Source organism: Labrus bergylta, chromosome 24, assembly GCF_963930695.1.
Source record: "Labrus bergylta chromosome 24, fLabBer1.1, whole genome shotgun sequence".
Classification (NCBI taxonomy): Eukaryota; Metazoa; Chordata; class Actinopteri; order Labriformes; family Labridae; genus Labrus; species Labrus bergylta.
In genome coordinates, this window is record NC_089218.1 from 3665071 (window position 1) to 3679148 (window position 14078).

Here is a 14078-nt window from a genome sequence, read left to right on the forward strand (position 1 = left end):
ACCCTCATCTCAGACCTCCTGACCCTCATCTCGGACCTCCTGACCCTCATCTCTGACCTCCAGCCCTGACCCTCATCTCAAACCTCCTGACCCTCATCTCGGACCTCCTGACCCTCATCTCTGACCTCCAGTCCTGACCCTCATCTCAGACCTCCTGACCCTCATCCCGGACCTCCAGTCCTGACCCTCATCTCAGACCTCCTGACCCTCATCTCGGACCTCCTGACCCTCATCCGACCTCCTGACCCTTATCTCTGACCTCCAGTCCTGACCCTCATCTCGGACCTCCTGACCCTCATCTCTGACCTCCAGCCCTGACCCTCATCTCGGACCTCCTGACCCTCATCTTGGACCTCCAGTCCTGACCCTCATCTCAAACCTCCTGACCCTCATCTCTGACCTCCTGACCCTCATCTCAAACCTCCTGACCCTCATCTCAGACCTCCTGACCCTCATCTCGGACCTCTAGTCCTGACCCTCGTCTCTGACCTCCTGACCCTCATCTCGGACCTCCTGACCCTCATCTGACCTCCCAATCCTCATCTCTTAGTCTCTGGGTGCAGCTCTAGATGACCTCATGTTCTGTGTTTTCAGGTCCTCATTGAACCTCCTCTCTCTTCGCTGCAGGGATCAGCTGCAGAGTGACTTCCTGTTCCCCACAGTCGTCCAGCGGACGTGTACATCTGTCTCGTACAAACCCAGATATCAGCAGAGCTTGTCCTAATTGGCTAACAGCGCAGAGTGAGCCTAACCTGTAAGCCTCTTACAGTAATGCACCTGCTGCTGAGCCGACACACCGGCATGACACAGCACAGCACGGTGGAAACACAGCGACAAACAGCTCCATTACATGACCTCTTCAGCCGGCGTGCAGCTCTGAGGAGATGACTCTGTGATTCTTCACCCTCCTCCGATCTTGGAGAGATGCTCAGCGGGGATCTGGTGGCTGTGTGGGAGGTGGCGCTCAGCGAGGACGTGTATATGATCGAGTTCGCTCATGGCACCACCACGGGAAAACGAATCGTCCACATTAACGGGAAGGTGAGTCTACGACTCTGCCTTGTGGTTTTATAATCTGATGACGACTTTAGTCTTTGTTGAACATCACAGGATGAAGCTTGGAGAAACAAAGGGGACCCTCAGAGTCCTGAAACCTAGACCAGCCGAGTGTGGACCAGACCAGACTCCACATGTTCAGGAATAAGAAGCTCCACTTACATTAAAGGGTTAATATGTGATTAACACACTTAAATGTATAAATCAAGTATCTCCTCTGAAAATAACTCTGTGAGTCATGACTGTCTACAATGGGTGTAACACCCGAGTCCCACTGTCTGTGATGTTTTCAGAGTTTTCAGAGTCCTATCTTCACTTTGTTTACATCGCCAGGACGGCCGGCTGACTCCTCCCCTCGTGTATGAAAGTTGTTTAATTGAGGGACTAGAGAAAAGAAGAATAACATACTGTACTCACTGCTTAACTGTGTTTCTAGATCACGCTCATTTCAGGTAAATTTACATGCAGTGAAGATACCAGCATAATAAAGATCGCTAGCATTAGCATGCTAACACAACAATGCAGCGCGAGTTGTTTTGGTTTCATGCTGGTGCTCAAGGGCGACATCTGCTGGATCAATAAATCACATATAAAGCCTTTAAAGTTTACAGGTAAATACAGAACACATACACTCCTTGAACAGAGTTTTTGAGGAGAACAAGAAAACAAAATCAATCACGCCGAACCAGGCACGAAGATTTAAAGTAAAGTTTATATTAAGCTTTCATGACGTTTCTCTCTGGTGTTTGGCGAGAAGGTGATCACAGCGGAGGCTCAGCCAGCAGCAGTTTCTCTCAGTTTAGCGTAGATGACATAATCTACTGTACAGATTAAACAAACAGGCTGCACCTCGTTAATCCACGACTTGTGGAGATGATGACAGGCAGATTTTTGATCGCTTTAGGGACAGCAAGGCTAGCAGTTTCCCCCTGCCTACAGTCCTTATGCTAAGATAAGCTAATAATGACAAATATGACATCCTCTACAGTCCTCTCCTGACTCCTCCAGTCAGAGCTGAGAGTTTGTGGTGTTTCTTATAAGAGTTCAGCTCATCACACCTCAGCTTTAGTCATGTTTCCTATTATATGACAGAAGTTTACAGAGTATTTTTGTTTATCTTTTAACTTTAAAAATGTTTTGTCAAGTGTGACATCTTTTCCCCCATCGGCATCACAGATCCCCCTGCAGGCACAGAAGCTACTTCATGTTCATCTTTCAGGATTTGTGAGCCTTCAGGGTATTTTCTCTGAAAGCTTGAGGTTGGTGTTCACATGCAAAGACAGTTTAGTCACTCGTTTGTTTTCAGTTCAAGGTTTTAGAGGAAGTAAAATGCCTTATTACTAAATGAAACTACCTCGTGTCAGTGTAACATTTCAAAGTTCTTCTTACATTTACATTCTCAGTACTTGAGTCCATTTGTTTGCAAATACTTCAGCACTTTAACTGGAGAAGGCAGCAGTAGAACTTTTTCCACAGCTGATCGAGCGTTCAGACTGATGAATAAATCAGTGCAGCTTTTTGTTTCCATGTGGTGACAGCATGCGACTGGTTTCCTCAACAGGAAGTCGTCAGGAAGGACTGGATGTTTAAGCTGGTCGGACAGGAAACCTTCACCGTGGGAAGCTCCAACACCAAAGCCACCATCTTCATCGAGGCCATCAGCGGCTTCACCTACGAGTACACGCTGGAGATCGACGGCAAGAGTCTGCAGAAGTTCACCGACGACAGATCCAAGGTCAGCAAGACCTGGGAGCTCAAGGTGGACGGAGAGGACTGCCGAGTCGTCCTGGGTGAGACTCGTTTACCTGCTGCAGGTTTAGTGTTTGTAGGTTTGTTGTTATGTAGCTGCAGCACGCTCTGTGTTTACAGGTTTGTTGTGTATTGTTGTGTAGCTGTAGCATGATCAGTGATTACATGAATGAAGGCAGGCGACCCACTGAAGCTTAATCTGCTCAGGTTGAGAATGCAGAAGTTATTTTAGGAGCCTGCTGCCACTCTAAACCTCTGTGCAGGCTTTAAATACTACAGATGTAAATAAGCATGTCATTAGAGACATGCAGGTTCAGTTGTTGTGTTATTAAATCTGTAAAATGTTGCATAACATTCTTCCTGTATTTCTATCAGAAAAGGACACCATGGATGTTTGGTGCAACGGGCAGAAAATGGACACAAAGGTGAGAATCACGCCTTCACTGTAGTCCCTGCTCAAATGTGATTTAAGACTTATGTTCTTGTGATGGAGGCTCCAAACCTGACTTAAAGGTTTTCATATTCATAGTGTTTATTGTGTTATTTCTCAGAGTAAACACAGATTGAAGAAGTCATGAATCTGTTATCAGAAATATTTGTTCAGTCGTAGCAGAAATCATCAAATCACTGAGTCTTAAAGAGGCTCCATGTTTTTCCTCCTAATTGACTCGACTTGATGACCCACAGGGAGAGTTTGTGGACGACGGCACAGAGACGCACTTCATGCTGGGGGAACACGAGTGCTGCATCAAGGCGGCGAGCAGTGGGAAGAAGAGGAGCGGCATTGTGCACTATTTACTGCTGGACGGGGAGAAAGTTCCAGCTGCGACACAATGAAGCTGCAGCAGCGGAGACTGAACTTTCAAAGACACTCTGACTATCAGGTGTGCTGCCTTTATTTTGAAGTCAGTAATTTGAATTAAGTTAAAAATGTTAAAATAAGTGGCTATAATAAGTTAGATTTAAAAGATTAATAACATTTCATTTTTACATTAGTTCATGGTTTATACTGCCATCTATTGGTCATTGTGGGTAGTTAGTTCATTAAGTCGCATGCTGCAGTGAAGCAGTCAGAAGGACAGAGAGAGACAGATGATTGGAAGAGAAGGCAATTAAGATGTCTGCTGTGTTAGATGAACAAAGCAATAAATCTCTTGCTAAGACAGAATTCTTCAACATCTTTGAAGTCAAAGCCAACCCTGCTCCATACACCCTGAAAACCTGCTCCGGGGCATCAGAAACTTCAGGTAGAAGAGCTGCTGACTTTATTATTGAGTCTCTGGATGGTAAGATACAAATACCATTACCCACCCTGATTGAGTGTGACATGGTACCTGATGATAGGACCAAAATTCCATCGCCAGAGATTGCAAAACATCACCCACACTTACAGTCAGTTGCTAATAAGATTCAACCTGTAGACGAAGATGCTCCGATCCTCCTGCTCTTAGGAAGAGACGTCCTTCGGGTGCATAAGGTTCGAGAGCAGATCAGCGGGCCCCACAATGCGCCCTACGCACAGTGGCTGGACTTAGGATGGATCATTGTTGGAGAAGTGTGCTTTGGGGACAGTTCGCAAACCATCAGAGGTCAATGTTTACAAAACAAACATACTGCACAACGGTCGGACATCCTTTTTCAAGCCATGTCCTCAAAGTATCTACATTAAGGAAAACTACAGCGAAATGAAACAGGGTCATGAACCACCTTATCCTGCATCTGATGTGAAAGCAAGTCTCAGCTTGACAACTGACAACCTAGGAGGTTCGGTTTTTGAAAGCTCCAAGAATGATGATGCTCTTGCACTCTCCATAGATGATAAAGATTTTCTGGCCATTATGGATGCAGAAGTCTACCAGGATAAAAGTAACAGCTGGGTGGCGCCTCTGCCATTTCGCTCTCCAAGACGACGCCTGCCGATCAATAAAGAGCAAGCTTTTAAACGTCTCTGTTCTCTACGGAGAACTCTGGAGAAAAAGCCAGAAATGAAAGATCACTATGTCAAGTTCATGCAAAAGATGCTAGACAACGATCAAGCTGAGCCTGCTCCACCTTTAGACAAAGGTAAAGAACATTGGTATCTGCCAACGTTTGGGGTTTACCACCCTCAGAAGCCTGGTGAAATAAGGGTTGTGTTTGATTCAAGCACTGAATGTGATGGAACTTCTCTCAATGATGTCTTGCTTAGCAGACCTGACTTGAACAACACCGTGTTCGGGGTCCTTTTGCGGTTTCGTAAAGAACTTGTAGCCCTTACAGCAGATGTGCAGCAAATGTTCTATTGCTTTGTTGTACGAGAAGACCACAGGGATTATCTGCGATATCTCTGGTATGAGGACAATAACATCGCCAAGAATGTAGTTGAATACAGGATGAAGGTCCACGTATTTGGAAACAGCCCTTCGCCTGCTGTGTCTAGCTATTGCATGAGACGTGCAGCTCAAAATGGTGAACAGGAACATGGTTCTGATGCAAGACAGTTTGTTCAGAGACAGTTTTATGTAGATGACTGTCTCACCTCAGTGGCAACTCCTGAAGAGGCAATAGAACAAGAGAGATGTTGGCAGAATCCAACTTGCGCCTGCACAAAGTGACAACGAACAACAGGACTTGGACCTTGGAGTTGATCCTCTTCCTCTTCAGAGGAGTCTGGGGCTCTCCTGGAACTTAGAAAAAGACAGGGTTACTTACGTTGTGTCCTGCAAAGAGAAACCTTTCACAAGAAGAGGTGTGTTGTCAACAGTCAACAGTTTGTATGACCCTATGTACCCTTTGTATGACCATGTTGCGCCCATAACAATGCAAGGGAAGTCACTAGTGCGAGAGTTGTCATCTGAACAGAGTGAATGGGATGCTCCTCTCCATCCAAAAAAGGAAATTGAATGGAACAAATGGAAAGGTTCTTTGGAGGCTCTTGAAGACTTGCCTTTACAGAGGTGTTACATTCCAGTTTCATTGTCTTCTACTCAGAGAAAGGAACTCTGCATCTTTTCAGATGCTTCGACAGTAGCCATCGGAGCTGTGGCATATTTGAGAGCTGCAGACAACGAGGGACAATACCATGTTGGATTCGTCATAGGGAAGTCAAAACTGGCCCCTCGTCCTGCCCACACAGTTCCACGTCTTGAACTTTGTGCAGCTGTGCTAGCTGTTGAACTTTGAGCTGATCAGGGACGAGCTAGACATTGAGGTTGACACTGTGAAGTTTTTCTCTGACAGTAAAATCATTCTTGGATATATTCACAACACCACAAAACGGTTTTACATGTATGTTTCCAACCGAATCACTCGGATAAGAAGATCCACTCATCCCAACCAGTGGTATTATGTACCAACAGAATTGAACCCTGCAGACCATGCAACACGGTCTATACCAGCAGCTCAACTTCAAAACAGCAACTGGTTCACAGGACCACCTTTCCTGTATCATGATAGGGCAGATGAGACACCTGAAGCTGCTCTTTTCACCCTTGTTGAGCCTGAAACTGATGACGAGATTCGTCCTGAAGTCACAACTCTGGCTACCAAGGTACCCGAGTCCCACTTGGCATCACAACACTTTGAGAGGTGCTCAAGCTGGAGAATCATAGCCAAACTCATTCATGTTGCTGCATCTTTCAAAGGAATGTTAAACGATGCTGAAAGAAAAGGATGGAAATGTTTCACAGAGTCGTCCAGCACAAGTGAGCTTTTACAGGCCAAAGCTGTGATAATTTGTTCTGTCCAGCATCAAGCTTTTAAGGAAGAGCTGAAAAGTCTTAAAGGTAAACAGACATGCGACAAACAAAACACACTCAAGAAGCTAAATCCAGTTGTGGATCAAGATGGTCTGCTTCGTGTTGGAGGTCGTCTTTCTTCTGCTGACCTTTCAAATGAAGAAAATCACCCACTAATTATTCCACACACTCATCACATCTCCACACTACTTGTGAGACACTTTCATGAACAAGTAGCTCATCAAGGAAGACACATCTGGAGCTATCCGAGCAGCTGGGTACTGGATAGTTGGGAGTAAACATCTGGTGTCTTCTGTAATCCACAAGTGTGTTATCTGCCGCAAACTCAGAGGGAGGCTCGAGGACCTAAAGATGGCAGATCTGCCTCCTGACAGGCTTACTCCAGAACCTCCATTCACCAGTGTTGGTCTTGATGTTTTTGGGCCATGGTTTATCATGACACGTCGCACCAGAGGAGGAAGTGCTGACAGCAAGCGCTGGGCAGTACTCTTCACATGCTTGTCAACCAGAGCAGTGCATATTGAACTGATTGAAACTATGTCCACAGACAGTTTCATCAATGCTCTCAGGAGGTTTTTCTCAGTACGTGGTCCAGCAAAACTTCTCAGGTCAGACAGAGGGACTAACTTTGTTGGAGCTTGTAAAGAGTTGGACATAAACACAGATAACTCTGCAGTCAAGACTTACCTCCATGGCAAAGGATGCTCCTGGGTGTTTAATCCACCTCATGCTTCTCACATGGGTGGCTCCTGGGAGCAGCTCATCAGAGTTTCCAGACGCATACTGGATGCAATGTTGCTTCAGACAGGGCCAACACGTCTCACTCATGAAGTACTGAGCACATTCATGGCAGAGGTAATGGCGATTATAAATGCAAGACCCCTTGTGTCTATAGCCACTGACCCAGATATGCCTGAAGTACTCACCCCGGCAATGCTCCTTACTCAGAAGGTGAGCACTATTTCAGCCCCCTCTGGAAACTTTGGAGTACCTCAGTTGTACAAAAAGCAGTGGAAGCATGTCCAGAGTCTTGCCGACACCTTCTGGAAAAGATGGAAAGGGGAGTATCTGTCTACTCTTCAGAATCGCAGAAAATGGACAAAAGACAAACCAAATGTCAAGGAAGGAGACATTGTCTTGCTAAAAGACAGACAGGCCCACAGGAATGAATTGCCCATGGGACTGGTGATTAAGGCTTTGCCAAGCAGTGACAAGAAGGTGCACAAGGTGGAAGTGCGCATTGTGCAGGATGGGACGGCAAAGGTGTTTCTAAGACCAGTCTCAGAAATTGCGATTCTTCTTTCAGAGCCTTAGAGAAAGGACTCTGAGTATGTTTCGAACTGAAGACATTCGCTTTTGAGTCTTGTTGTATTTGTAGTTATATAATGTTGTTATATCAAGCGGGGAGTGTGGTCATTGTGGGTAGTTAGTTCATTAAGTCACATGCTGCAGTGAAGCAGTCAGAAGGACAGAGAGAGACAGAGGATGCATGTTGCTGCTGAATGGTTTTCTGCTACGCTTCTGCCTTGGAGACAATTTGTCTGCAAGTTTCATGTTCAGTTCATTATAAAAATGTCGAGATATTAACACAAAATTCAAGTCAGAAACTTTTAGTCGTTTTTGTCTTTCATGTTTTCTTAGCTGAAGGTAAATGTAGCTTGTAGCTTTGTGTTGAATTAGCATTTTTATGCATTTCTGTGCTTGCTTGAATTTAGATAGCAATGCTTATACTTAGTAAATGTATACTTGTTATCTGTTATCTGAAATATTGTTATTCTCTTTGTAATATTGCAGTTTTACAAAAACCAAACAAAACGGAAAGGAACTCAAGTAAAATCAAGAAAAGACAAGCTTTGTGTTTTTATTGGAGGACTTTTGTTTGAGTGTTATCTGGCTGTCAAATCCTGTACATTGGAACTTGCAGAAAGGGCAGTACATCAGGTATCTGCATGTCAGGTACTGCAGAAGTACAGGATCAGGACTTCAGATATGTTCATGAATACATCATAAATAAACCCTGAGCATCTGTCTGCTGCTTCTTTTCTCTCTCAGCTCCTGAGGAACAACAGAAGGAGGACATGTGGGGATTTTTCTGCGTAGGGATTTCTTTGCGCAGCCTCTACGCAACAACTGGCTTCGTGAATGTAGCTGAGTCAAGCATCAGCGGTTTACCCCGAGAAACACCGGAACAAGGTGTACAAAATAAAAGCATCGATTCACGTTTGAATTTTATCAGGATGTTTTTATTTATTTTTTTATTTGTACATTTTATTGCATTCAAACAAACAATAAAGTTAAGAAAAACAAACAAACGTAAAATCTCAAATTTTGAATGAAAAGGAGCAGAAAGAAGATTAAGCTTATAATATCTGCCCCTCTTTCACAAAACATTAATTAAAACAAAACAAAACACTTACTTCAAAAACAATTAAAATTAAATTAAATTGGCTGCAGGCAAACACAGCTACTGGCAGCCCCATTGTAGGTCCTCCTTAACAATTCATTATACACCTTACTTATACATTTTTGTTACAGCATCACGAAACAAATCAGTATCTCACTGACATATTTCCACATATTTATTCAACCAACTGGCTTTAATTTGTCTTTTAAATATCATGTTTGATTTTGATTCTTTAGTTTCTCTGTTGAGATTGTTCCATAAACTGATTCCTTTTACAGTAAAACAACGTTCCTTCAATTTGGTTTTGAATCTCAGTTTATTAAAGATCTCTGTTCCTTTTAAATTATAACGGCTTTCCCTTTTTTCAAATCTGTTTTGAATGTTTTTTGGCAATGTTTTCTGATTAGCTTTAAAAAGTTAATATCATCTGATACTTAAATTCACCTCTCATATTCAGTTTATCTGTTTTAATAACTTCATTGCAATGATCAAGTGTCAGACAGTTTCTCTTAAAATGCAGTTTATAAATCTTTCTAAACATCATATCAAAGTTTTTATTCTGGTATCAGACATCCATACTGCAATGTTTTTGTGCAATTTAGACAGTGTGCAGGAGATTCCCTGTAATTTCTGGTGTTTGTTTCTTTTTTTTTAAGGTTTCTTTTTGCCATTATTTAGAAACAAGACTGGAGATAGAGACAGCAAACAGGGAAAGAGAGAGTGATGACATGCAGGAGAGGAGACCAGTCAGCCCACAGATCGGATTCTAACCCAAGCAGCCTGCCTGTAGGACTCTAGCTTTTGTACATGGGGTGTGCGTACTAACCGCTAGGCTACCGGCACTCCCAATTTCTAGTAATTTTAAAACAAAAATTGCCAGATGTCGGGTGCATTGGGCTTGTTTTTTTTGTGTGCCGTGGTATCCAAACATCGTTAGGTTATTGCTGGATGAAAGTTTCAATTCTGGTTTTGTGAAATCTGTACGAAAAAGTTGCAGATGTTTTTGTGCAATTTCAGACAGTGTGCAATTTTTTGTTATTAAAAACAAGAAATAACCAGATTTACCAGAGTGTCTGGGATTTATATTTTTGTTGCCATGGTATCCAAACAGGTATCAACCATAGACTGTAAAAATAACATTGTTAGATGTTTTTCCGTATGAGTCGTATCGAAGTCACAATTAAAAATAAAAACCCTGGAGTGTAAACATGTAAAAATAAAAATAAAAAATAATAACAAAATAATAAATAAAAAAATCCTGGAGTGTAAACATGTAAAAATAAAAAATAATAACAAAATAATAAATAAAAAATAAACCTGGAGTGTAAACATGTAAAAATAAAAATAAAAAATAATAACAAAATAATAAATAAAAAAATCCTGGAGTGTAAACATGTAAAAATAAAAAATAATAACAAAATAATAAATAAAAAATAAACCTGGAGTGTAAACATGTAAAAAGAAAAATCTCACTGGTACGTCATATAACATGAAACATATGGCTTTTATTCTGAAGTGACAACCGGAAGTCACCTGTTCGGTCACCGACACTTGACACCTCGGGGAGGAAACACATTGAAGGTAATGACGTCCCCGGTCGGGATACTGTGGCTCCACTGTACCCGGGATGGACCTCACAGCACGGGAAGGGGGAACGGCTGAGTGACTGCGCGCCGCGTGTGGGAACCTACCTGTAAAAAAAAAAAAAAGTGTCGCTTAGCAACAGCCGGTTCGATTTCGGAGGCGCACGAGCACCGCTGGGCTCGCGCAGGTTTTTTACCGGGGACGTTAATTTGCGCAGCTGGTCCCGGAGACAAAACAACGGACGGACGGGAACAGGCATCCTAACTCCCCCCGGAGAGGACAGTTAGTCAGGCTGCTTCTTACTTTATATTTTAAACATGGCTGCTTCACGTCGCTCTGGGGCTCTGACACCCCGCTCAGCCGGTTTGTGAAGCCGACTTTCACGCCTCATAAACGGGTCAGTTTTCCCAGTTTCCCCCCCCGGCTGGGAAGCTACAGCTAGTTAGCGTTAGCCGGCTAGCCTAGCCGCCAAACAACAAGGCCGTTTTATCCTCTTTTATGACTCTAAGTGACTCTGAAAGCTGCTTTAAATTCAACAAAAGAAGAAGAAGAGTGTTTTTTATCTTAAACGGGCGTGTGAGGAGGACATGGGGAAGCTGTGCTCTGCCTGCCGCACATCTGTCACCGCTCCGGGATTGGGAACCGGGACGCCCCGGGGAACAGCTGCTTTCAGCGGCCAGTAGCAGCAGACTGACCGCCCCCCCCTGTCCCCCCCCCCCTGTCCCCCCCCCCCCCCGTCCTGCAGAAAACAACGCTGAAGTATCACTTTCATTGACATTTCCAGGGATGTAGAGGAGGGAAACTGCCTCCTTTGACTGTTTAAAGTCCACCCACTCAGTGGTTTATTTTAATGTGTTAATTTCCTCCTGATAAAGATGGAAATGGTGATCTGAGGCTTCCCCCGAGCGCCTGGAGGTCACAGCTTTCACCTTCCTCACCTCTACTCCTCTGCAGAGAAGCGTCTTCATTTCTCGGATCCCCCCCCCCCCGGAGGAGTTGTCGCCGTCGTGATGAACTACCAGCAGCATCTGGCCAACTCGGCCGCCATCCGCTCCGAGATCCAGAGGTTCGAGTCCGTCCACCCCAACATCTACTCCATCTACGAGTTGCTGGAGCGGGTGGAGGAGCCGCTGCTGCAGAACCAGATCCGGGAGCATGTCATCGCGATTGAAGGTAGGACAATGAGGAGGGTTCAAAGGGAAACTGCACACTGTCTGAATTGCACACATGCATTGACTATATTCTGTATTTGTGCAGAAGTAGACAGCGTGCAGCAGTTTACCTGCAATGTTTGAGGCCTTTAAACGGTCTGGTCAATGTGTCAGACTCCTTGTTGATGTTCTGGGTTTGCTTGTGATGAATGTGGACACTTGGTTTCACTCTCCTGGTGGCTGAAAAGGTCGAAAAGAAGAATGAAATCTACCTGGTGGGACCTTCATTTCTCTCAGTTCTAAAAGTCACTGTGAGATAAAAACAGGTTTTGCTTGGCAGGTATTCTGACCCTGACCCTGACGGTGCACAGAACTTTTGATATTTTCTGATTCAAGCAGTGTATCCACTTTAATGCATTTCATTCCTCTGATGCAGCTTTTAACTTTCTCCTTCTGAAGTCGGCCCGTCTATCGTCCTTTATTGCAACATTTTCACACACATGTCTTTTACCTTTCATCGAAAAGAAACCTGCTCTGAACACCTGTGATGTCATAATTAGGATATGTAAGAGACTCTGTCAGAGTTGCTGGTTTGATTCCTTGTTGCATGAAGACATTTTATGAAGCTGACAGGAGTTACACACGTGGTGATAATAACTCTCAGATACTGAATACTGAGCAGCTGAATGTTTCTGTGATTATCATCAAAATATGAAACATGTTCGGACGTTCCTTTCAAATGAAGGAGTTTTATTTTTGAAGTGGTTTCAGCGTGATGTGTTTTATTGGATATGATTTGACATGCTGAATGTTGGGAGGAAGTTGGCGCAGGTGTCTTTGATATATTTTGGACATGTTGAGGACCGTATCCTTTAACAGCCAGATAATAACGTAATTAACATCGATGTTTTAAACCGCTTCCTGAGGCTGAGTTTCAGATTTGTCAACGGTTTGGAGATGACTAGTGACCACGTTTGATTTTCTCTGGAGGTTTGCCGGCTGACATCTTCCTCCAGATGTTGTAAACATGATGCCGTATGCGGACTCGTTTATCAGGGAACTCTGATGTTTTGAAGCGTCTTCTCTTCCTGTTTGCAGACCAAACCTGACGCTGCTGTGTTTATGTGATGCCTGACTTTGTTTAGGAACATCTGTAGACACATGTGTACATCCCGACCTGCGCTGTGATGTGCACATGCGTCAGGTTGGCCAGCGTAGTCCTGTCGACATTGATGCGTTGTCTAACAGGATTTTTGACTTTACCACGCGGACAGTGTATGTGTGAAGGTTAGGTTAAAAGAGAACGAGTGCAGCCTAAATGTTCAGACGTGTCTACACCCCTGGACGGTGAATCGGGTCTGCCTGCCTAGAGAGAGACTTGTTGAGTATTTCTGAGGCTTAAAAACGGATCTAGGCACAAAAGAAGAATTTAAACAGCATCAAAGCCGACATGAGGACCAGTCGAGGTGTCATCGTGTGTGAATGTGCACAGCTGTCGGAGCAGTGACTCGCTGCTACTTTGCTCATTTCCATTTTCCCTGAAATCAGAGGCACACGGTGACTCACTCAGCCTGCTGTCATGCTGGAAATAACCCAGAACAGCAGCAACAGCAGCAGCAGCCGCACTGTCATCCTCTGTCTCTGCCCTCAGCGCACATCTGGACGTGTCACTCACCCTCCTGTCATGTTATGCAAGCCGTCAGCTGTAGAGGCCACCGTCCCCTCCGTGTGTTTGTGTTGTCGTTATGTAAGAGACGGTTGTCGATTCTTCTCCAAGACCGACTCCGAGTTATGATCCCTCCTTATTAATCAGGAGACGCTCGGCCTAGTTACAGCGCCGTGACTCACATCTAGACACACATTCTCCGGCGACGCGGGGCTCATTTGCATGTGAGGTGTGTGTGTGTGTGTGTGTGTGTGTGTGTGTGTGAGAGGATGTCAGCCAGGTGACACTGACCCATTTTCTGTAGCTGTGGATGCATGAACAGAAAAAGGAGAAACGGCTTCTCTGATGTGAACATCGCTCACTTCATTCTCTCACAGCAGGAGAGGAATCGTCGTTCTGTTCTTTTTTTTAACAAACAGGTTCCCCCCCGAGGGTTTTACAGACTGAAAGGCAGTGAATCAGAGATAATTAACACCAGAGAGGAACTACACCAGTCGAGACTTTTTGTGTTAACAAGGAGTCAAAGTTTGTCTCTGATTATATCACGTCTCATGACAGGATCATATCATGACGAATAAATCAGCCTGCAGGTTCCTCTGAGCTGTGAAACATCAAGACAGACCTGTGATCAAAGAGTTAGCATGTTCTCATAAACCAAATAACAATAAAGACTGAAACACAGGGAGACATGAATATGTGCTCTGAGGACGTTTGACCACAGAATCATTTAA

At 44.2% G+C, this 14078-nt stretch overlaps 2 protein-coding genes across 2 annotated transcripts in view; both read left to right on the top strand.

Annotated features, from left to right (window-relative positions):
• The first annotated feature begins 376 nt into the window (after positions 1–376).
• Positions 377–9414, top strand: LOC109994731 (fas apoptotic inhibitory molecule 1-like). Its single transcript, XM_029280110.2, has 5 exons — positions 377–1041; positions 2618–2846; positions 3181–3230; positions 3493–3689; positions 8595–9414. Exons 1-4 carry the CDS (start codon positions 925–927, stop codon positions 3640–3642), a joined length of 546 nt encoding a protein of 181 aa, XP_029135943.1. The 5' UTR covers positions 377–924; the 3' UTR covers positions 3643–3689; positions 8595–9414.
• A 179-nt stretch (positions 9415–9593) lies between these two features.
• agap1 (ArfGAP with GTPase domain, ankyrin repeat and PH domain 1) overlaps positions 9594–14078 on the top strand; it is a 110786-nt gene continuing 106301 nt past the window's right edge. Inside the window, 1 exon segment of the mRNA XM_065952208.1 lies at positions 9594–11703. Coding sequence (XP_065808280.1) covers positions 11541–11703 — 163 coding nt within the window. The 5' untranslated portion in view covers positions 9594–11540.

What these genes read in the sequence shown, in the direction of transcription:
- LOC109994731 (XM_029280110.2), top strand. Translation starts at nt 925, where the DNA reads ATGCTCAGCGGGGATCTGGTGGCTGTGTGGGAGGTGGCGCTCAGCGAG. An exon ending in GGACTGCCGAGTCGTCCTGG is followed by an intron (nt 2,847 to 3,180) that starts GTGAGACTCGTT and finishes TATTTCTATCAG; the next exon opens with AAAAGGACACCATGGATGTT. An exon ending in GGCAGAAAATGGACACAAAG is followed by an intron (nt 3,231 to 3,492) that starts GTGAGAATCACG and finishes GATGACCCACAG; the next exon opens with GGAGAGTTTGTGGACGACGG.